General features: G+C 38.2%; 1 protein-coding gene across 1 annotated transcript in view; it reads left to right on the top strand.

The window, feature by feature from the left end:
• Positions 1-24,752, top strand: part of MROH2B (maestro heat like repeat family member 2B) — an 84,203-nt gene that overhangs the window by 27,745 nt on the left and 31,706 nt on the right. The window contains exons 15-22 of the mRNA XM_036746584.1: positions 4,472-4,625; positions 4,790-4,830; positions 6,630-6,771; positions 8,024-8,067; positions 11,046-11,153; positions 12,660-12,776; positions 14,331-14,438; positions 23,186-23,338. Of these exons, the coding sequence (XP_036602479.1) occupies positions 4,472-4,625; positions 4,790-4,830; positions 6,630-6,771; positions 8,024-8,067; positions 11,046-11,153; positions 12,660-12,776; positions 14,331-14,438; positions 23,186-23,338 (867 nt within the window). The remainder of the gene's footprint in view (positions 1-4,471; positions 4,626-4,789; positions 4,831-6,629; positions 6,772-8,023; positions 8,068-11,045; positions 11,154-12,659; positions 12,777-14,330; positions 14,439-23,185; positions 23,339-24,752) is intronic.

Here is a 24,752-nt window from a genome sequence, read left to right as displayed (position 1 = left end):
TTGGAACCACCTTGGGCTCTAATTGTTGAGCTCTCACCTTATCTTCCCTGAAGCCAGGCCTCCACCTCATTTCCCAGCCTGCCTGCTCCTGTATGCATACCATACCTCCCCCCTTCCATTTTCACTTTATGTGCTCTCTCCCTTCTTTAGAAAATAAATCCCTTGATGTCAGAAAATGGCTTATTTACATGAATTTGTATCCTAGCTCTTAGCACAGTGCCTAAGACAGTCAGAAATTAATAAATGTTTTATGTATGTGATGTCATCAGCAATCCTTTCACTAACCAGAACATTTGATACTCTATAAATCTCCTCCTTACTCATACTCTGTCCTCTCTGGCTTCCATAACAATGCATTCTTCAAATTCTCCTTCTACTGTTCTATCTGTTCTTTTCCTGCCTTTTTCACTGGCTCTTCCTCTTCTTCCTCCTCCTGACTCTTTGAAATTCTCTAAAGTTACGTTCTTGTAAACAAAACTGTCTATACCTGATCAAAAATCCCTCCCACATTTCCTCTCATCAAGTGGTCATCTAGCCTTCCCTAACAGACTTTGAATGAAAGGAAACCCACTCCCAAGGCACCCTATTCCACCTGAGAATAGCTTTAATTATTACGATTTTTTTCCATACATGTAGCCTGATTTGCCTTTCTGAAACTTTCATCCACTGATCCTACTTTGTAGCCCTCCCATTACTTCAAGATGGCTATTAGACCTTCCCTGAGTCTTCTATTATCCAGGCTAAGCATCCTCACTTCCATTAAATGATTCTCCTATTGCAACATCTTGAGGTCCTTCTCCCTTCTTCAGCTTCTGAACACTCTCTACCTTATCAATAGAGCTAAACATAGTAGAACAAGGGCAAAATACTATAGGACTACCAGTGCCTTCATTCTGGACATAGTGTCTCTTTTAATGAAGCCTAAGGGAGTATTAGCATCTCTTACTGCCATGTGACACTGTGGAGATATTATGACCTTGTGCCCACTAACACTGCAGGGATTTTTTTTTCTCAGATGAAGAATTGTCTAAGCCTTCCTTGTTCATATGTATTTAGGAAGTTGACATTCTGAACCCAAGAGTAAGTTGACATTCTGAACCCAAGAGTAGGACCATATTCACCCCTATTAGATTTAATATTATTAAGTTTGGCCTAAGATTCTTTTTTTTGGCCTAAGATTCTAAAAATATTTTGACAGACTAGAACAGGGGTGGGGAACCTGTGGCCTTGAGGTCACACGTGGCCCTCTAGGTCCTCAAGTGCATCCCTTTGACTGAATCCAAACTTCACAGAACAAATCCCCTTGATAAAAGGATTTGTTCTGTAAAACTTGGATTCAGCCAAAAAGCCATATCCAAGGACCTAGAAAGCTGTAGGTTCCCCACCCCTGTTCTTATTCTGGCATCCAATGTGTTCCTCATAGCTCATTTGATTTGCAGACTTGATTAGTATGCCATTCTTCATTCAAATATTTATTAAAGTATATTAAATAAGGAAGGAACTGATCTTTGGATTATTTCCCTCAAGATGTTGCTTCCATGCAAACTTGAAGTCATTAGTAATTAATCTTTCGGTTGAATAATTCAATGATGTCTGAATCTACATAAGTGTGCTATCAGCTAGCCCACATGTCTCCATTTTGTCCACAAGAGCATCATGATAGACTTCTTCAAATTCCTGGCCAAAATCATAACTACAGTATTCTACTTCTCTACAAATCTAATAAGCCTATCAAAAAAAAGAAAGAAAGAAAATGAAGCCAGTGTTGTAGGTCTCGTTCTTGATGAATCCATGCTAGTCCCTTTTGTTCACAGTTCCCTTTTCTGGATGTTCACTATCTGTTTAATAATACATTCTAGAAATTTACCAGGAATCCTAGTAATACCCACTGGTATAAAGTTTACAAGGGTACTTGCAATTTTTAGTCTTCTGAGCCTGTAGTATTCCATGATTTTGAGCCATCTAAAACATCACCAGGAAAATATTCATATTATAAAAGTGAACTTTGTCCCTCTTGGAGTGGACATTGTACCCTAATGATAGGGGGAGATCTGTGTTGTACATTAGTAGGTTGCAGTATATAACAGTGATGATTTGTGTATAAGATGTGTCATTCAAGATATTGCCAAGGACCTCTAGCAAGAAAGTAAAGGATAGCATGAACAATGAAGGATAGACAGTCCAAGAGTTGTACTAGTAGCCACAACGTATGTATTTGTGGATAAGAATCCTATAGCATATGAAGGTGTGGATGGGCTGTTGAGGAAATCAAGTCCATTAGATTATTGAAATATTTCATATAGCACAACTCCTATACAATAAAAGAATATAGACATTCTCACATTCTCTTAGTTTGTTGTAACTTACTGGACAGAATCTGACACAAATATTCTAAATCCTAATAGAAATCCTAATGTAATCCTAATGTAAAATCTTAATTAAGCTTTCTTTTTTTTCAGTGAGCAAATATTTCTCTTTTTAAAAAAACCTCTTCCAAATGTGTTTTATTTTAAACACTGTTACAAAAGCAGCCAATTTGGGGGCATCTGACAGGAGGTCAGAATATTTGGGAGCATTTTCACCCATTGTTTTCAATGTGGCTCATAATGAAAACACACTTCAAAAATTTAAACAATTAGGATATGACTATTTGCAAAATGGATTATTTTCAAATAATCCATATATTTGCACTTATCACTAGCTTTGAAACATTTCTTGACTCTCTTGCATCACTTTCACTTCTTTTCCCAATTTTTCTTCTACCTCTTTTATTTAATTTTTAAAATCCTTAGTGAGCTTTTCCAGAAGTTCTTTTTCATCCTGAGACCAATTCACATTTTTCTTTGAGATTTTACATGTAACTGTTTTGACATTGTTACCTCTTCTGAGTTTGTGTTTTGATCTTCCTCCGTTACCATAATGAGTTTTTTGGATTGTGCTCATTTTCCCAGCCTATTTTATGAGTTTTAATTTTATGTCAAAGTTGGACTCTGCTCCTGGAGTGTAATGGGCTTTATCCCAAGCTTCTTGCATTAGGGAAAAGGGGCCTTGCCCCTGGCCTGCCGTGTCAGGGGCACAGGGCAAGCTTGGGTCCTCACAGCTGGCTTGTTGGGGTACGGCCTACTGCTGGCTTGCCCAGACACCACCTACACTGGACTGTAGTCCCCTTTTACCTGAGACAGACCTTTCATGTGGATTGTCTGAGTTGTCATGGGCAAGATAATTTTTTTACCTCATCCTTTTGTTGGTTCTGCAGCTCCAGAATTCATTTTAAGGTGTAATTTTATAGATGTTTGGAGGTGAATTTGGGAGAGTTCAGGCAATTTCTTGCTTATTCCACCATCCTGGCTCTGCCCTTTGCTTCCAAACATTTCTTAAGGACTCTTCTTTTGGTATGCAATTCTGTGGGGATAAGGAGTGTGTCTCTTATATTTTATGCTTGAAACAATTAATTAATATTGGCGTAATATGCAAGGTACTATGCTTGCTAGTGAAAGATTTAGAAAAATGAGTTAACAATCTAAGCTCAAAGGGTTAATTCAATCAATAATCGCTTATTGAGGATGACTGTTAGGGTGTTACATATTTATGTTAATTCCCTGCATATTTTGGATAACTGACTTCCACTGGTGATTTTTCCACTCTCACATTTCTGTTCTGATTCTATCCTCACTGACTGTCAGAGATTAGATTTTAAAAAAAGATTGGAACAGTCTGTGTTGGAAGGGCTATGGGAAGATAAGTAGACCGATGCGCTAATTGTAGATCTGTGAAGTAGCTTAAGTGTTCTGGATTTCAATTTCGTAGAAATGCAAATAAAAGTGACTAAACTGTCTACACATCCCCAAATATTTGAAAACTATAGATGATCACATTTTAAAAATGTTCCAGATCACTAATGGTAAGAGAAATGCAAATTAAAACAACTTTTAAGTTTTATCTCCAGACAAATCTGTGTTTTAGAAAGATTATTTTGTTAAGTGGAAGGGATAGAGAGAGACAAGGAATCTAGAAGCAGGGAGCCTACATAAGAGCTGTTGCGATAATCTAGATTCAAGGTTTGGTGTGAAATTATGAGACACTGGACTACAATGGTACCACCGAGTGGAAGTGAGAAAGGAAAGACTCATTAGAGAGACATTAGAAGAAAGAATTGTCTAGACAGTGATTTATCAGATAGAGAAGATAAGAAAGAGAAAAGGTCCAAATGAATACAAAGTTGAAAGTCTGGATAGAACCAGTTGTAAATTTGTACTTGTATACTTTTTTTCCAGAGACCTAGGCTAAGTTGACAATCAATATTCCTAACCTGAAGAGCTAAGAGATCCCACTGGGGCCATCAAGAGAGAGATAGAGACAGGGAAAAAATGAATGCTAATGAAGCTTTCTAACAGAAAGGAAGCAAACCATAAACAGACTCAAATGGAACGGTTTAGGCTAGGCTTGATTTCTTGTGCTATCTTTTCTACAGGTGTTATGGCCAAAACTCCTTACTTTTGTGGTGCCAATGGAATATACTGGAGTTCTGCCCTATCTGTTTAATATCCTTAGGATCCTGCTGATGGCAGAGGAGAAGAAGCAGCATGCTGATGAGTCAAGAGCTCTTGTCGTCTCTGCTGGACCAGGTTTGTACTTAAAAAAAAAACCTGTTGTTTCTCTCTTCATAGACACATTCACAGAAAGGCATGGTTCTTTTATATTATCCAACTAAATTGAAGAAAAAACATGCTCTGAATCTATCTGAATCATTCCAGTCCCACTAATACTACTATTTAACTTCTCTTTCTAGTGAAACTTCCTTCAGCCCAACAGCTGCTGGCCAGACTTCTGGTGAGTGTGGTTTAACAGAGGGGGAGGAACATGTGGGATAAACACTGTGATGAAGTTAGAGGAAGTGGCTTTAAATCCCAGGTCTGTTGCTTATACTATGTATGGGACCTTGGGGAAATCATTTAACCTTTCTGGACATCCATTTGCTCCCCTGAAAAAGGAAGGAATAGAATTAGATGATCTCTAATATCTCTTTTAGTTTTAGATCCATGACTTCATGATCTTACATGGATACAGGCAAGTGTGTACCAAATTAGTTCTGTTTGATGTTGTTTAAGTAGAATTGTCATTTGTACCAATGAGACTGATTGAGAATTGTTGTGTCTGTAGCCTAGTCAAGAATGATGGGATCTTTCTCTCATCTACTTAATTAGTTTCACCTATAATAAATTAAGTTGCTCCACGTAAGTCTTACTTCAGAGCTTCTTCATGGTGACCATGGGATTACAAAGGCTATGACCAGTGGGGTGCAAACCCCAGCAGGCACCACCAAGCTTGAAAGGCTTTGATTCAGAGCCTTGTAATAGAACATGAGCTTGGCATCCTTGCACCCAGCTAGCTGAACCTAGATAAGTTAGGTTTATTGCCAGAGGATTGGCCATCAAGAGGGGAATGGGCACAATCATCATGGTTCATGAAGACTTTCTTCTAAGGCATAGATTTGAATCCATGGAAAGAGGATCCACACCAATGAAATCACAAATCCTTGAAGTGAAGTATCAGTGAACAGTTTTAGGATGACTATTAAAATAAATCAGTTAACTCTAATCATGCAGTGGCTAAACATATCTCCAGAGGATTGACGGTAAAAAATGAATGCCATCCACAGACACGAGGCAGGTTCAAGATGCAGAATGAGACATGTTTGGGGACATAGCCAATGTGGGAATTTGCTTTGCCAAACTAGTACATACTTATTGCAAGTTTTTTTTTTTCCAATGTGGTTGTGAGAAAGAAGTGATAGAGGAAAAGAATAAGCATTTCTTAAGCATCTACCATTTACCAGGCACTATCCTAAGTGCTTTACAAACATTATCTCATTTTATCCTCACAACAACCTTATGAGATAGGTGTTATTACTATTCTCATTTTACAGTTGAGGACACTGAGGCAGACAGAGGTTAAGTGGCTTGCCCAGGGTCACAAAGCTAAAAAATTCCTGAGACTGGATTTGAACTCAGGTGTTCCTGACTCCAGGTCCAACATGGGGGCAAAGGGGTGAGGAGTGAGAAAGAGAGAAAATGCATTATTATTAATAAAAAAAAATAAAAATTCCAAAAATAAAGTAAATCAGTATCTCTGCAAACTGTTGGCTGGCTCTCCACTGCTGTTGGTCAGCTCTCTCATTGAAGGATTGTATATTCTGTTATATATCTAGCATCAATTTATCAGGTGCCCTTTTTCAAGAATAAAAGTAGCTATGTGATGACTCCCAGAGTAATTCACATTTGCATTTTTCCTTTTTTGATTCTAGTAATTCAAATCAATTCAAAAGTACTTTTTAAGGAAAACTTTATTGTAGGCACTAGATATATAAAGGACAAAAAGAAATGAAAATGGTCTCTGCTTTCAAATTGCATATATACTACTGGAAAGTTTCATAGTCCTACTGGGAGGGAGAAAGAAGCGAAGGTGAAATAGATTGTGAGTTGGTTGATCTTTCTCTTTCAATTAATTCCTTGGCAAGAGGAAAGATCAGACATTGGGATTTAGGAGAATCCAAAACAGAATTTATGATGAAAAGGAAATGAATGCACTAGAAGAGAACCATTATAACCATTTTCTCTTCCCATCTGTAGGTGATTGCTGTCCTGGCCAGTGAGGGACTTCCATGTGGGACTGCAGCAGTAGGGCTCCTAAAGAACCTGTCCAGTATAATCCACCCAAACCTGATAGAACTGTGGAAAGAACTCATCCCTCAGCTGCTTCTCCCTCTGGAAGGTACAAAGGAAGTGGGGTCAGATTTACATTCAAAAAGAAAAAAAAAGGACCCAAACGAATTCAGCGTCATGTGCTGAACTCTAAAATAATCTTATTACTTCTAGACAATAGTATCACTGGATTTTTATGTCAATTGAATGAATCAAATTGTTTCTACTAATGGTTCCACATATCTCTTTCTCTGGGAACAAGTTGCCTATTCGCAGGAAGGGAATGGACCATATTTTTACTGTTTTCTTCTGGATTTCAGCATTCCAGGAAATGGTAATTGAAGGAAACAGGTAGAAGCCATAGTTTTAATACAGCAATCATATCATGATGCAGATAACAGGGTCATTTTTATGTTCCATAGAGAAAATAAGAAAGGAAACAAGAAACCATGGGCTGTGATATGGAAAGGGGTTCCCTTTCCTCCTGGCCAGCACTTCAAAATTTGCCAAATTGATATTATTTGAGAAGTTGTTCTTAAGCAAGGAGGAAGGTTTAGAATGAATTGCAGTATTCACTGGGTGAAGCTTCCTGGCTAGTCAAAGTCCCTTCCACCAAAAGGAAAAGCAGGGACACATAGACAGAAACAGACAAAATGACCAATGACTCTGTAATTATAGTTCCTGAGCACCAGCAGACTTTCACCAACCTTTATCTGTATCCCTAACAAACTTACTCAAGATAGATGATTCAAAGGTGCCCTAAGGTCAGCTTATTTTAGAATGGTGCATTTACAAAAGGCTCCTGATATACTTGTCCTAGAAAAAAAGGGATCCAATCCCTCTCAAAGAATCCCTACTTCAGGGCATGAATTTTAATCTAGAAATAGCCCCACTCCCTTTCACTGACTGTCATAACAGGTCCTTCTTCCCCCCGCCCCCCCCACCCCAGTTTAGGTTGAATTAAAAAAAATTATAAGTACTGCAAAATACAAAGGAATTTTTCATGCCCCCAATGATGACAACATTCAAAGGTTACCCAAGTCAGTATGGAATACTGACAAACTGGACAAATCCTGATTGGGCTTCCTGGGTACTGTGGTGTGGAACAGATTTAGAATAAAGGAGGTCTAAGTTAAGTCATGAACCATGCCAAAATCTATGTCCTTCTTTTATCCTTTGTTTTAACCTCAACATCTAAGTTCCCTCTAAGCATGAGCTATGTTCATTAGATATAAATGAACCATTATGGTGGGAAATTGGACATTGTGAATCTGCTCTAATTGTGATTACTTTGCAGTCATCAAATCAACTTCTTTTTCTAGGAAACTGTTATAAAGTCACACTATGGGAGGAAATGCTGCTGGAGGTGAGCGGGGCTTTTGGTTAGAATGCCAGATATTTTCAGGTGAAATTAGATAGAGATTAATATCTACACAAGAGAATTCAAGTCCAAAGGGCAAGAAGTGGGTAAACTCCCACCTAAAAAATATAATTCCATAGGATATGACATCAAGTCTTTCACTGAATTTTATATTGGGAAGGACCTCAAAAGATTATCTAATCTTCTGTACACACAAGGCATCCAAGCAGAACAAGTCTAATCTCTGTAATACCTGAAAAAAGATACCATGCCCACCTAAGGAATTTCTTCTTTAGCTTAAATATACCCAGATCTTTCGGCTTTGCATGGCACCATACCAGAGCCATTTACAGCACTAGTGGTTCCCTTCTGGATGATCTCCTACTTTTTCATGTCCCTCCTAAAATATAACACTTAAAAATGAACAGAGTATTCATTCCACATGCAGTCTGACCAAGGCAGAATGTAACTTCACATCATGCTAGCTTCCTTGGAGGTTCTATCACACTGTCAGTTCCTATTGACTTTGGGGTCTCCTTGTTTGCTTAAGGATTCTCTCAATTGACACAGAGCTAGACAACTTGTACATCAACCTATAACCTTCATGTTGATAAAGTGAGTGTGGACTTTGAAGTTAAATGTCAATTCACTCTCTCTATACCTTTGTTATGTTTTCCCTATCTTTGTTTTCTAGGCTTCCCCTCCTTACATAGACATTCTTCATCTAGTCACACAAAGAAAGGAAATAAGTTCAAACACGTTATGATAGACAAATATGTGTGTGTATATATATATATATACAAATGTGTGTACATATGCACACATACATCATACATATGTGTGCATACCTATATACAGCAGCTAGGTAACGCATTGGATAGAGTGACAGGCCTAAAGTCAGGAGGACTTATCATTCTGAGTTCAAATCTGGCCTCAGATACTTATTAAGTGCGTAACCCTAGACCAGTCACTTCACCCTGTTTGCCTCAGTTTCCTCATCTGTAAAATGAGCTGGAGAAGGAAATGGCAAACCATTCCAATATCTTTGCCAAGAAAACCCAAAAGGGGTCACAAAGAATTGGACACAACTGAAAACAACTGAACAGCAGCAACAAGAGTGTGTGTGTGTGTGTGTGTGTGTGTGTGTGTGTAAAATAGGGAATGCAAATACAAAACTGAGGCAGTCCTTTTCCTAAGGGAGCTTAAACTCTTACTTTTAACCCATTCTCAACTGTAACCAAAGCCCAAGAATCAGAGAGAATCACAAATCCAAACTCCTCACATGGAATCTTCCTCTCTCAATCACAATCCTCAAAACAGTGTTTTAGAGAAATAGAATAAACCAAGAATGACATCCAAATCATGACAGTATGCTTGATCGCTGACAGCAGGAGGATGTTGTGTCTAAAACAGATATGATGGTTCTGTGCCAGATCAAGAGAGGATTCTCACCTCTAACCTTCTCTTCCTCAGCCTGTGGCATCTGAAAATGACTCTGTAGCCTCCATGACCAGATGTGTGATCTGTCCAGTTAACATGTCCTTCATTGCCATCCCATTTCTTCCTTTATGCAAAATTCCTGCCTTGCTTTCTCTAGATATAGATATTCTACCATAAAGAGAGTATCTTTGACAGACATTTTCTTTTTTAATCTTCATAGTAAATAACTTTCCTTCTCCTTAACTATCTACAAATAGCTTCCTGAGCAAGTTATCATCCTAAACTATTCATGAACAGTCTCCATAGACCATCCTTCCTTTCTGCCACTTGGAAGATCCATAGAATGGAGGATTTTAATCTGGAAATAGCCCCACTACCTTTCATTTTTTAACAGGTTCCTTTTTTCTGAGTTTAGATTGAATTCTTTTAAATGGAAGAATCATAGATTTTGGAAAATACAAATGAGTTTTTCTTGTCCTTAAATGGGACAAGAAGTAAGCTCCATTGAGGGTAAGAATTGTTTTGTTTTTGTCTTTTTATACCTAGCACCTAATATAGTTCATGGCCAATAAATGGATCATTGGACTGAATTGTTCTATGAATTAATTAATTAATCTCTTACTATGTGTCAAGTACTAGGCTAAGCACTGGGAATAAAAACACAAAACTAGGACATTAGAAGTTACACTTTAATGGGGGAGAGGACACACATAGGAGAGCAGTGGGTAGGGAAAGCTGGTATGGTCTGGGAAGTCACAAAGATGGTAAATAGAACAGGACAGTTATTATTAGATGAGTAATGAGGGCTTCTTTGTTTTTCTTTGGGTTTTTGTGTGTGCTTTCTTTTGTAACATGGCTAATATGAAAATAGGTTCTACATGACTTCACATGTATAATCAATATCATATTGCTTGTCTTCTCAAGGGAAGGGGGAGGAGCAGGAGGGAGAGTATTTGGAACTCAAAATTTTTTTAAAAATGAATGAAAAAAATTTACATGTAATTGGGAAATATTTAATAAATGTGTATATATGCATATACACATATACATTTTAAAGATGAGTAATAAGGGCTCTGATTGGTGAGTAAAGTTATTTATATAAAGTACTTACTAAATCTTGGAACACTATATAAATGTTTGCTATTACTGTTATGATTCAAAACTTTTTCTTCCTTTTTTATGTTTAAAAGAACTAATCTTGAGAAATGCATTTTCCCAAACTTATTTCCAATTTTGAAAAAATTCAACTTGATTTTGAAATTAAGTTAGATCTTGTTTCTAATCTATTTTCCAACTTGTCCCCAAAAAAGTACACTCAAGAGGAGGTCTTCTTTTCATTTTTGTCCTCTCATGTAAAACCAAGTTTTAGGGAAAAGTCTGGGAAATGAGCGGAAGAGTTCCAAAGTGACAGTTTGTTCCACTAGGATTATTTATATCTCTCATTTCTTATATATGTAATTTTTAAAACCAGAGGTACCAGAAAAATAAAAATAGCCCACAGCAATAAACTTTGCCTTATTTCCAACTCTGGCTTCCTTTAACAGATTCTAAGGGAATCTTTATGGAAGATCAATGACAAAAATTGGAGTATTCAACTGACCCATGAATTCATGCAGCAGATGGGGGCCTATTACAACACCTCACTTGAGAAGGTCAGTTCTCAACTAAAATTCCCAAATTAGCTCCTGGTGTTAGCAAGCTAGTATTCGAGAAAAGTAGTTGCCATGTGACCCAGCATTTTATTTGGAATGTAAAATTATTGCTTACAGTTGTCTGCTGTCAAACCAGAGAATAAAACTCTTCTTGGTGATAACCTCTGTTCTCCATCATTCTAGTTTAAGATGCCTCATTCTCAGATTTAGATGGGCGAGCTCTTAATAAGGATTATTTTCCAGTATAATTGGAATAAATTCATAGACTTAAACCTGGGGAAAAAAACAAGAAACCATCAAGTTGAGCTCCAGGTATCCAAGAATACCTGTGCCTAAACTATCTTAGGTTCTGTATCCACTGTGTTACTGAAAAATTCCATTGAAGAATATTTCCTAAACTCCATAAATATTCTTGTGAGGAACCATCCTCCACTAAGGTTTCTGAGAGGTAACATGGTGTAATGGATAGAGCACTGGACTTAGAGTCAGGGAGACCTGGGGGTCAGGCCTTGCTTTTGACATTTATTAGCTATTTAATGCTGAGCAAGCCATTTGACTTGTCTGTGTCTCAGTTTCTTTGCCTGCAAAATGAGGGGATTGATCTCTAAGTTCCCTTTCGATTCTAAATCTTTGACCCTATGAAGTTCTTCTATATCTCTAGCCTCATCAAGAAAATAACTTTTTAACCTATAACAGGATCTTATTAACAAAAGACAAGTCTTCCTTTGATTTCTTATGCCCTAGCTCTGAATTCTTCATGACTTCTGGTAGAAGAGAAAAAGAAAACTTGGCCTCTCTCCCTCTAGAAATTCACAGAAGCAGCTGGGACAGAGCTAGGAAGAGGCTAAAGCAGATGGAGTAAATGAAGCCATTATCTTCAAACCTGCAGTTGCTTTAAACCAACAGAAATATTTCATATTTCCTCACCCTCAATTGTTCCTCTGCTATGCAGTTTTCACTCAGCAATGTCTGTCATTATAAAGAGAGAGATGTTTTGGAAAACACAGAGGTGGCTACCGTGCAGCACATGCTAGACTCTGGTGCCACCTCTTCCTGACATTTCCAGCTGCCTTATTCCCCTTCCTGGGATAGAGATGGATGTGGAGCTGTCTATAGTCAGATATGATCATCAAGGCTAAAGTAACTAAAATCTCTCCTGTCCCAAATTAGGCTCACATTCCTATTTTTACTTGTCCTCAGTCAAGATGGAGAACAGCTGGTAAAAACTGTGCTTAAAATGATCCTATCGTTGAACATTTAAGTTAAACCACAGTCTTCTCTTCAAACAATAATTTCAACTCTTTGCTTTTCCTCTGGCAATCTTTGTTATCCTCAAAAATGATTATTATTTCATGTATATTCCCCACCTTCTTCCAAAAATACATTAAAGGTTTTTTTTACAGAGTCAAAATAAAGCAAGTGAAGGCATAAGGGGAACAGAATAACAATTAAAAGGAACAGAAACATTTGTCTTCCTGATGCTTGTCTTTCCCTTTTTTCCCCCAGAAATTCCTTTGGAAGGCTCTGGGAACCACTTTGTCATGCTGCCAGGATGTGAACTTTGTAACTGCCCAGCTGAAGTATACCTTACTCAATGCCAGCCAGCTGGGGGACCAGAGAGAGGTAGAGGAACCTTCTATCTCCTCTCCACACATGCACTCCTTGTTTTCGTGGGTTTGAGTCATATCCTCCAAACCTCCCACTGAAATGACAATAAAATCTCATGCCTCTAGCTATTGTACATTAGGGAATTTTCCAGAAAACTGAACCATACAACTTTGTACAACATTTTTCATGGAAAACATTCTAAAAAGTATTGCACATCTTTCTGCCTTCATAGGGTATGGTGATCAGCAGTATATTGATCATTCAACCCTTATGAAAAGAATTATTATCCTTTATTGTAATATAGTGATACCTTCAAGGACTGATGAAGTTTGGAAAACTCTTTTCTTCCCCATGAAACTCACCCCACCCCCACCCCCTCAGGTGTTATGCTTTTTGAGTTGTATCTGCTTTTCATAGATTTTTTTCCTGCTTCCTCTTTTACTAATAGACTGCCAACTCTTCCTTTCTACTGTTGTCAATGTACCTGTCTAGAGCAGAGCCCCAGCTAATTTGCTGCTGCTAATCTGTTGAGTTGGGAAGCCACATAACTAATCTTGTTAAAATGGTAAAGTAAAATGGTCTCTGCTCTCAAGGAGCTTGCACTCATTTTTATACTAATGACTTTTAATTCTTTTTTACTCTGAACTTAAAATAAAAATAAGCATTTCCATAAACATAGTAGAATGGTATGAGAGTTATACATGAAAATGCAGATTTCTAGTATATACAGTTTGCTTTTCTGTTTAAGTATTTAAAGCTTTCAAAGCTGCCCTGCTTGCCTCTGTTTCTTTCTGGTCTTCCTTCTTATCTCTGCTTTAAATATATATCTATGCCTCAATGACCCTGTTTTCTTTCTTTTTTTTCTTTTTCTTTCCTTTCTCCTTTATTGCCAAACTATCGCTATCCTTCCTTGCCCTCCCACCTACTCCAGCCCCCAATGGAAAACAACAACAACAAAAACAAAACACGACCAAAAACAACAAAACACTCAAATCAAACATAGATAGGCAAACAAAGCACATTCTCATGTCAGCTGTGTCTGAACATCTCTGTCTTATTCTGCCCCCTGAGTCCATTACCTCTCTGTAAAGAGTTGGTTGGCATGTTAGCATCACCAGTCCTCTGGAATCATGGTTGAAAGAATGTGAATTCTAATAGAGAAGACATTGATAGGCGAGTAGTGGCCAGGAAAAGGTGAGTGGAATGAGAAGGCAGTCCGTAGATGTGGCTTCTGGAGAGGTCAGGGTAATGTTGACCTGATTGTATTTTTGGAGGGAACCAGGAAAGAAAAGGGTGAGAGTAAATAGGAGACTGCATAGCCACAGGGAGTTCAGAGCTGAAGGTATTAAGTTCTTCTGGTATGGTCTTTAGAAGTCCAATTTAGAGGGTGGAATGGCAACAGCAGGACAGAAAATGGTCAGGATGAGGATGAGTCAGCAGGGTCCAGAGGAATTCAAAGGTGAGTGCAAAATAACTTATCAAATCTAGGAAGAAAACTACCAGCCCCCCAAGTGTAAAATATGGTGTACGTTAGGTTAAAATAAATACTCTATGATTCTCAATTCCTAGGGGACTGTTTCTATTCTGGGATATTGTGCCAAGAATCATATGGATATTGTTTTAAAGGTTCTTAAAGAATTCCAAGCGGATCGGAAGTCCTTCGCAAGTCGCTGCAAGGTAAAAGACACAATTTCCCCTTAAACTACTTTGTAATGTCAGGAGTAAACCATAACTGCTTCCTTAGACTAACACCTACGTCCTTCTACCATGTCAGAGATATAGCCCAAAACAGGGTCTTTTGGAAATGAGAATGGGAAGTGGGAAGCTATGCATATATTTTGTTAGCTTCTCTAGTTATACACCTGTGGTCAAGATAGGGAAATATAAAATGGTACAGTCAGGTGGATTGGTAACCAGTTAAATGATCTAAGTCAGTGTGTTGGCTAATGAATCACTGTTACCTAGAGCAGGAGTTCTTAACCTGGGACCTGTGAACTTGTGGCTTTTAAAAAAATTATTCTGATAATTATATTTCAATAAAATTTATTTCCTTGATAATTCTATGTATTTTATTTTTATGCATTTAAAATCATTCTGAGAAGGGTTCCATACACTTCACTTGACTGCCAAAGGGGTCCATGATGCAAAAAAAGGCTAAGAATCCCTGACCTAGACTGAAGCTTTCAGGGGCATATTATGAGACTCTTGTCCTTTGTCCTATGACATTTGACTTTTTTTTGCTTACCTATACCTTGCAAGAAGGCATAGGTAACACACATTTGAGCCTTGTAGATAATGTGAAGCTAGGAAATAGGCTCAATTCATTGAATGACAGAATAGGTATCCCAAAATACCTCAGTAAGTTGGAAAAAAAGACCAGAGCTAATGTAGAAATCTTAAGTACTATACTTCAAAAACCCAAAGTGTGAGCACAGAAGAGTGGAGATATGGCTAGATCAGAGCTCCTGTTAAAAAGGACTTCTGGATTTGAGTTGACTGCAAACTAATGGGAATTAGCTTTGTGAAATTAATACAATCTTAGGCTATATAAATAGAAGTCTAATATAAGCAAGGAAATATTCCCAATGTATTCTATATTGGCCAGTATGTATCTCTTTAGTATTGCACTCATTTCTGGGCACATATTTCAGTAGGAAAGGAGTCAAGGATGAGATTGTATGGACTTCCTCCTTGTTTTGGCCATGACACTAAAGATCTCTGGACTTCAAATTTCCTCACTTGCAAAAGGAAACAATTGAGCTAAATGGCCTCTATAGTGATTTCCAGATCTATGCATGAAATACTATAATTTTCTAAGAGCTGAAGATGTTTATCCTTTATAAGAGAAGACTTAAATGGGAAACCAGAGCTGTCTTCAAATTCTTAAAGGATAGTTATACAAAAAAGAACCATAAAATAGAAAAAGTTAGGATGATGTAATAAAAAAAATCCCCATAGCAACCAAGCAGAAGAAGGATTGAAGTGGGGAAAGACATAAGGCAGAGACCAATTAGGAGGCTACCTCAGTAGTCCACGGTTTAAAAATGATGAGAGCCTGAACTAGGTTTGTGACTGTGTGAGTAGAGAAAACATATTGGAGGTCAGGGCATCAGTGGAATTGGGGAAACTCTGGTTAATCTTCCATATCACCAACAGGGGCTGTTGTAACAGAGCCAAGAAGCTATATAGTAGACCTAGTATAGTTTGAGTAAACTCTTCCTTAGAGCTAACTCTGACTGAGAATCAGGAAAAGATCTGGATTTAAATCTCCGCTTTGACAATAGTTATCTTAACTTTCGGAACTGCAGTTTCCTCATCATTAATATGAACATAATAATCCCTGTTACCTCCCAGGTTTATTTTGAAGATTCAATTTCACAGGCATTTAATAAGTACTTACTTTGTACAAGGCATTGTATTGGGCACTGGGGAAACGAAACTGTTTCCATCCTTGAGGAACTTATTAAATTCTACTTGGTCAGGAGTGGAAGAGAGGGGGAAAACAGATATACAGAGAGATGTAAATTATCTGAAAAGTGCATGTAAGGTTATGGGGGGGGGGGGAGAGAACACTAACCATGAAGAAGGAGGCAGGATCAGGAAAGCCCTCTTCTAGGCAGAAGCACTTAAGCTGAGCCTGAAAGGGAGCTAAGGACTCCCAGAGTCAGAGGTGAGGAGGGAGGGGATCCAGATGTGGGGAGAAGCTTGGACAAAGTCATAGAGGCAGGAAGGAAATGAAACATCAAGTACAAGGGCAAGTAAGAGTGTAGCTAGGACATAGAATATATGAGAAGTGATGTCAAATCAATCTAGAAAGACAGTTTGAAATCCAGCTGTGGAAGTCTTTAAATGCCCTACATATTTGATGCTGTTTTCCCTAGACATAAGAGGAAGCTTCTAAAGCTTCTCGATCAGGAGAGTAATATAATACCATCTAATCTTTAAGGAATATCATTGTGGCAGCTGTGTGATTGATTGTAGAGAGGGAAACCTTGATATAGTGACACTATTTAGGAGGAAACCCTCACTCACTCAAATCAAAGTCAACTGCAAATCATATCATCATCTCCCTGATGTAATGGTCCTCTTTGTGAACGAAGGACAAACACAATAGTCCAGACTAGAGGTAATTAGAGCCTGGACTAAGAAGTAGATATGTGAGCAGAGAGAAGAGAATATATGTGAAAGATGTTGTCAACAAAGCTTGGCACCCAATTATATTTGAGTAAGTGGAAAGTAAGAGAAAGTGAAAAGAAAAAAATATCTCCAAGACTGCAAACCTGGGTGACTGGATGGTAGTACTCCAACAGGAAACGTGAAGTAGAAACATGAGTGTGTTTATGTGGAATTGGAAGAAAAATGAGTTTCATTTTGGCTATGTTGAGTTTAAGAAGCCTACAAAATATCCATGTGGAAATAATCAGCAAATAATTAGGCCAAAACAGAACCCATTGTCTCCACACACACACACACACACACACACACACACACACACACACACACTATCCCCTCTTCTGAATGTCTCTGTTGTGATGAGGTCTCCATCATCCTCCCAGTCACCCAGATTTCCTCCACCAAAGTCCTAAAAATCACTTTTATATTCTCCTTGTCCAAAAGATTCACAGCTTGGTCCAATCCAATACAACTGAAGACAAACTTACCTCAAACTATACCAGGTCTACTCTAAAGTTTCTTGGCTTACAACAGCTCCTGTTGGTGGTGTGGAAGATTAACCAGAGCCACCCCAATTTCACCGATGCCCTGGCCTCCAACACCTTTTTCTCTACTCACACAGCCACAAGTCTAGCTCAGGCCCTCATCACTTCTCCCTTGGACTACTAAGGTAGTCCCCTAGTTGGTCTCTCTGCCTTGTTTTTCCTCACTTCAATCCCTCTTCTGTTCAGCTGCCATAGTGATTTTCCTAAAATTAGGTCTGATCATGTCACCCCCTTATTCAATAAATTTTAGTGACTCCATATTACAATACAATAAACATTTATTAAATACCTTCTATGTGTCAAATGCTGGGGATACAAAGAAGAAGAAAGACAATCTCTCTGCTCAAGGAGCCTCAATGGAGGATGATAACACACAAAAGGCAGCTGAAAAGAGGATGGGTTGGAGGGTGTTCAGTGCAAGAGCATGATGGTAGTGGAGTCAAAATCACACAGTGCAGTTGGAGGCAAATAAAGAGTTGGCTGAGCTTCTGGGCTTTCCTCTAAAGGGAGGTTTGGGGAGGAGTTTTGTTTTTCTTCATCCAGTCCTCTAATCAAATGCAAGTACAGGTATGTCCTGGAGGAGCAGTGGAGCTAGAGGGAGATATTACACCCGGGATCAAATATAAGCACCTCTTTTTTAGTTTTTAAAGCCCATCAATGTGTGGGCTCTTCCTACATAACCAGTCTTAGATTTTACTCCTCTCCACAAACTCTATGATCCAGTTACACTGGTGTTATTTCTTGCACATGACACCCCATGCTCCATATCAAGAATGCTCTCCCTCCTCAATTCCACCTCTTAGAAGCCTTGACTTTCTTCAAGACACCACTCAGATGCCACCTCTTATAGGATGATTTTGCCAGACACCTCAGCTGCAAGAGGTTCCCCTCATAAAATAATCTTCCATCTACTCTGACATATCTTGATGTAACTACTTAAACATTTTATACAATCACAATTTTGTAAAGAAAAGAACTTTGAAAGCTTAAAAATTTTTGATCAATGTAATAACCAAACACAATTCCAGAGGACCAACGAGTGAGCATGGAACCTAACTCCTGATAAGGAGGGGACAAACTCAACTAACAGAACAAGACAAACATTTTCTGACATTGTCGATGCTGTGTTTTGCTTAACTATGCATATTTGCTACAAGAGTTCAGTTTTTCTTTTTCTTTTGTTCAGTTGGAGTATAGGCAGTGGGAAGGAGAGAAATAATGTTTTTTATTTGAAAGAAAATAAAACTAGATCCCTTTCCAACAAAATCAGCGCTAAAACAGCAATGTCCATTTTCATCACTCCTGTCCGATATCACGCTAAAAGTGTCTACATTAGCAATAAGACAAGAAAATGAAATTGGGGGAATGAGCATAGGTAAGGAAGAAGGAAAATTATCTCTTTTTAAAGCATATTTTAAAAGCCCTAAAAATTCAACTAAAAAGTAACAAACAGTAACTTCAGCAAACTTACTGGATAGAAAATGTGATGGATGGTTTGTGTTGTATTGCCCACATAGCTTATGTGTGCCTACATGGATCAGTCTTTCCAAATGTGGATTGGAGGGAGACATGAAGAGATACCTTTACCATCTGTTTCCTGCAAGGAGAGGAAGGAGGAGGATGGTACCAAAGGCTGGTTACTCTGATCTCTTCAGAGAGAGGGAGGACTGGGCTAGAATTACGTCCATCTTCTCCTCTGAGTATTGTTAGTGCAGGGAAGGTAAATTTGAAGTTCAAACTGAGCTCCTGATCACTGTCACTTAAAGAGGAAGGAATGCCCCAAGCTGTATACTCAATGCTTGACTCCCTTGATACCAATGCCAGTTCCACAAAGAAAACACAGATCAAATAGCAAATAAATATATTTATCCAAACCAATAACAATAAGAAATCAGAAAATATATACAAATGATAATATACCCAACAATTCACCGAGTGAATAAGCTTTCCCACTGGAGCAGAATATCTCAGCTCAACCAGTAGACTGGGGATGAGAACATACATGATTAAGGTGTAGGCTCCTCTACATGTCAGCTTATTCCTAGATTCCTAGAATCTGTCTGTAGGTCTCTGTCTCTGTATCTCTATTTCTGTGTCTCTGTCTCTCTCTGTCTCTCTTCTCCCCACCCCAAATCTCTCTCCCCCTCTCTGTCTCTCCAGGGAATTCTCCCTGAAAAGAATCTGTCTGGAACTAGGTCAGAAACCAGCCAGAAGATGAAGATCTCTCCTCTCCCAAGATCTCCCCAATTCCACCCCTGAAGCGATAGGGTGCAGGGTAACATTGTCAAATATCTGCTTCAGGAAGATCCCTCTGACAACAAAATGGAGGATGAACTAGAGTGGAAAAAGACTTGTGGCATGGAAAAAAAATCAGTAAGCTATTATAATAGTCTAGGCTTGACGTGATGAGGGGCCTACACCGGGATGGCCGGCAGGCTCGGAGGAGAGAAGCAGGCATAGGTGAGAGCTGTTATGAAGAGAAAATTAACAGGTCTCAGCAACAGACTGGAAAAGGAGAGAAAGAGAGAGTGAGGAAATGAGGATAAAACAACCTCAGTTGGGAGCCTAGCTGACTGGGAGGATGGTGGTAACCTCAACATTAATAGGGAAATTAGGAAGAAAAGAAGGTTTAGAGGGAAAGATGACATACAGAAGCAAATGTACCTAGTACTCAAATATTTAAAAATCACAAAAATCAGTTAGTAGGACAAGGACTTACTATTTTGGCAAAGACTGCTGGGAAAATTGGACAGCAGTATTAAAGAAATTAGAATTAATAGTAACACCTCAGACCACACGTCAAGACAAACTCCATTCGGATACATGACCTAAATATAAAAGGTTGCACAACAAACAAATTAGAAAAATGTGGCAGAAAACTGCCTAGAATATCAATGGATAGGGGAAAGTTCATGACCAAACAAGAGACAGAAAACGTTACAGAAAATAAAATAGATTTTGTTATAAAAAATTTTAACAAACCAATAGTAAAATTATAGAAAATTAAATTAAAATTAATTAAGATTAGAAGAAAGAACTGGGAAAATATTTGTAGAAAATTTCTCTGATAAAGTTTTGATTTCTAAGGACTCAAATTTATGAGAACAAAGGCCATTCCCAATTAATAAACAGTCCAAGGATATAAATAGGCAGCTCTCATGGAAAGAAACCCAGGTTATTTATAGCCATATCAAAAAATGTTCCAAATCACTACTGGTTGGAAGAATGAAAATTAAAGCAATTTTGAGATGCTGCTTCATGCCCATCTGAGTGGCAAAGATGACAATAAAGGAAAACAATAAATGCTTGAGAGTCTACAGAGAAATAGGCACGTTGATGTACTGCTGGTGAACCTGTGAATGGGTTTAATCATTCTGAAATCAATTTGGAATTATATACAAAATGTCACTAAATAGTGCATTCCCTTTGACCCAACCATACCACTATTCTACATTCAAAAGAGATCAAAGAAATAAGGAAAGATATTATATGTACAAGAACATGTGTCTCATGTTTGTAAATGTTTGTAATGTAAAAACAAAAAATATCGATAATTTTTAAAAGTTTTAAAATCTAATTGTTTACATGTCTCTCTCATTAAAATATAGTTCCTTGAAGGTAGGGACATTTTTTTAGCCCTTCTTTGTAATGACACTTAACATGGTATCTGATACATAGTTAAGTGTTTAATAAATGCTTGTTGACTGACTTGACTGGTTGACTGATGAAGGACAGAGCTTTGAGGAATACCAATGTACAGGAGGAAGCACATGGATGATAATCCAGCAAAACTTCAACAACAAAAAACACCAATAATGATTTTTAAAATTGTTTAACCACCACCAAATAAAACCTCCCAAAGCAAAAACCCTGAGAACCAATAGATAAGAGGAGTACCAAGAGAAAGCAATGTCACCAAAATCCAGAGAGAAGTGAGAATTCAGTAGGAAAAGAAGGTAATTAAGTGTTAGAGATCAACAGAGATCAACAATCATGGCTGAGAAAAGACTATTGGATTTAAGAACAAAAACTATTATTATTAATTTTAAAGATAGCAATTCAAGTTGAATGGTGGAATCTGAAGCCAGGTTGCAAAGGGTTGAGAATAGAGTGAAATATAAAATAGGATCTAAATGTCAGCTATTATTAACAAGGATCAATGGTCTGAAAATACAAGAGAGACAGCTCTGGGTTTACCACAAGGAAGAACTTCCTAACACAGTATTGCTGATATGAAATGGAAGGCCTCAGGGAGTAGTAGTGTGTTCTCCACCACCAAAGGTATTCAGATAGGGGAATAGAAGACTACCTACTGGTGAATATAAGAGAGGAGGCCTGAATCAGGTAACATTTCTTCTAATTTTTGGATTATGGCACCTTAGCGTTTTAGTGTAGCCATCATTTCACCAGGGTGGGTACTCCCTCCACCAATGCATAATCATAGCCCTCCATACCTTCTCATCCTATGCTATACTTGTCCATGTCCTTCCATACAAACTCCACAGAACGTTCACCTAATCTACTGGAGGCCTTTTTCTTCATCTTTTAACATTCATGAACACTACACTTGAGCGAAACTGTCCTACTCTCCATGTTTTATTCTCACAGCTTATGCTGCCTTCTTTTTGTGATGTTTCCCAGAGTGTCCTCCCTCCTCCTTCTCTTAAAATTTCTTTTTATCCTTTGACATCCTTGTTGGGTAATGAGTGTTCTCAGGCTTCAATGCAGCATTTTGGTTTGCTCTTGATTAATGCACTGATGTACTTTCTTTTTTGGAGGGTCAAAGGCAGGGCAATTAGGGTTAAGTGACTTGCCCAAGGTCACATGGCTAGTGTGTCAAGTGTCTGAGGCCTCATTTGAACTCAGGTCCTCCTGACTCCAGAGCTGGTGCTCTACCCACTGTGCCACCTAGCTGTCCCACTGACACACATTCTTTAAAAGTTTCCTGTCATAGTCATCTCTCTATGAGTCTTATTCTCCTCCCAGTCTATAACACCCTTGAGGGTAGGGACTGCTTCTTATCTAAATGTTGCTTCCCATCCACGACCTAACACATTGTAGGCACTTACATAAATACCTGTTGGACTGAATTTTCTCATTCCTATTAGGAGAACTACTATTCTCTTTTTCAATCATATGTACCAAAATATATTATTGAGGAAGCTCCCTTTATAAAAAAAATGGTTGGTAGCAGGTTGTAACCTGCTTACGCCCACCATTCATCTTTCTATTGTCCAGTGGGGTATTTGTCTTTTTTTTCCTAGTGTTCCAAATACTGGTATTTTCCCAGTGATGTTATATGGAATTATACGACAAATAACAAATTTTCCCCTTCATCTCTATTACCGATACTAGTAAAGAAAGTCTAAATGAGATTGGTATGTGTCTGTCTTTCTCTGGGTTTCTCAGGAACCCTGAAACCCACTCAAATATGCATGCCACTTTCAGGGCTTCTCTGGTGAAAAGGGTTTAAGCGTCCCAATTAGTATAACTCTCATTATCAATTACCAGGTATTGAGTGTCTACAAGCTACCTAACCCTAAATAGGTACTATAAATAGGAGAATAATGTTTTATCACCTCAATTCTTTTGGGGGGAACCCTTTTATAGTTAGCAGAAAATGGGGCTTTCTAAATTAGAAAATAGCCTGAGAAAAAAGAAATTGACTCAGTAATCTTTGTCGTATTTCCCCTTCCTAATGTTTAGTCTATCTTGTATGGAAAGAAGATATTGACCAAGATTGACCTCATGGCAATTTATGGATTTGTGGCTCTCCAGTCTCCTAAAAGACAACTTCTCCCTATTGTGGAAAAAGACATTGTGACTGAAGTACTGAATCTCTATACTTCCAGCTGTCAGGTAACAATCAGCAACATCAGTACGCCTATGGGGTCTAATTCAGGGTTTTCCCAAGTGAGGTTCAAGGAACCATGTGGGTCTTCAGTTCACAGGCATTCATTCCTTAGAGTCAAAGGAGGATTGCTCGGGCTGTGAACCCTAATGGCTCAGCCTCAAGAAAACTGGGATAAAGAACCTAAGGGAATGGGGCAAAAATAAGGAAATGCTCTGTAAGAAAGGTTGGAGGCTTACTCAAGTCCTTCAAAACCCAGTTTTCTCTATGATGCTGTCCCAAAGGAATCTGGCTCATGTTGATCTAATCTTCCTCTGACCTCTGCATTTAATGTGTGTATATAATTCCTTCAGCAATGAATCTTTTATTGATACATCTTATATTGGGGGAGGGGTTAGTTAACATTATAGTCATCTGTGTCTTGTCCATTCAACTCCATTGTAAGGTCCTTGAGAACAATAACTGTAGCTTATTCCTCACAGCATAAGCACTGTGCACTAATTACTATTTGTTACTGATATTTTTGGTGTATGATGAAAAAGTGAAAATATAGAAAGAATAAATATTATTTGAAAAGTATAAAAGAAAAAAAAAGTTGATGTGTTGCATGAAATTTAGCCCTGAAAAAATCATGGTCCACCACACACACACAAGCACACACACACACACACACACACACACACACACACACACTCACTGAAAAATTTCAGTTTAAATTTTATAGCCATCAATAATGCTGGTGTCAGGGCATCTAGGTGGTATAGTGGATAGAGCACCGGCCTTGGAGTCAGAAGGACCTAAATTTAAACCTGATCTTGGTCATTTGACACTTACTAACTATGTGACCCTTGGCAAGTCATTTAACCCCAACTGCCTCCAAAGAAAAAAATTCTGGAGTCATCTCTCCCTCATCATCTACAATCCTATAGCTTTTTTTAAAAAAATTACCTGCTAGAAAGTCACAATAACAAAAAAAATTGAAAACAACTCATCAACCAAGTCTAACTTTACACACACTATTCTATAACCATAGACCACACCACCACTTCTGTAAAGAAGGCAGGGAAGTACATTCTCATTTCTCTTTTTGGGGGGTAATGCTAGGTCATTGTAATTTTATAGCTTTGGTTTTGTTTGTTTCTCTTCTGTTCATTTACCCAGTTGCATTAAATTTCATGAACTTCCAGCTCCATTTTTTCTCCCACAGAACTTTACCCTTTTCCCTCCCATTATCAGAAATAGTTTTTTAGACTAATCATATGGCACTGAAATCCAAAGGCTCACACTTGTAGTTTGATTCTGAACCCTGACGTTCTTAGAATAGTTCTCTAACTTGCATTTCGCTGGTTAGTTAGTCAAGAATTACCCTGAAAAGTATACTTAGCCCTTGATACTTTGACTCTGAGGATTCCAAATTTGAGA

Source organism: Trichosurus vulpecula, chromosome 1 (genome assembly GCF_011100635.1).
Source record: "Trichosurus vulpecula isolate mTriVul1 chromosome 1, mTriVul1.pri, whole genome shotgun sequence".
NCBI lineage: Eukaryota > Metazoa > Chordata > Mammalia > Diprotodontia > Phalangeridae > Trichosurus > Trichosurus vulpecula.
The sequence above is the reverse complement of the archived record's forward strand: the minus strand, read 5'-3'. Positions and strand labels throughout refer to the sequence as shown.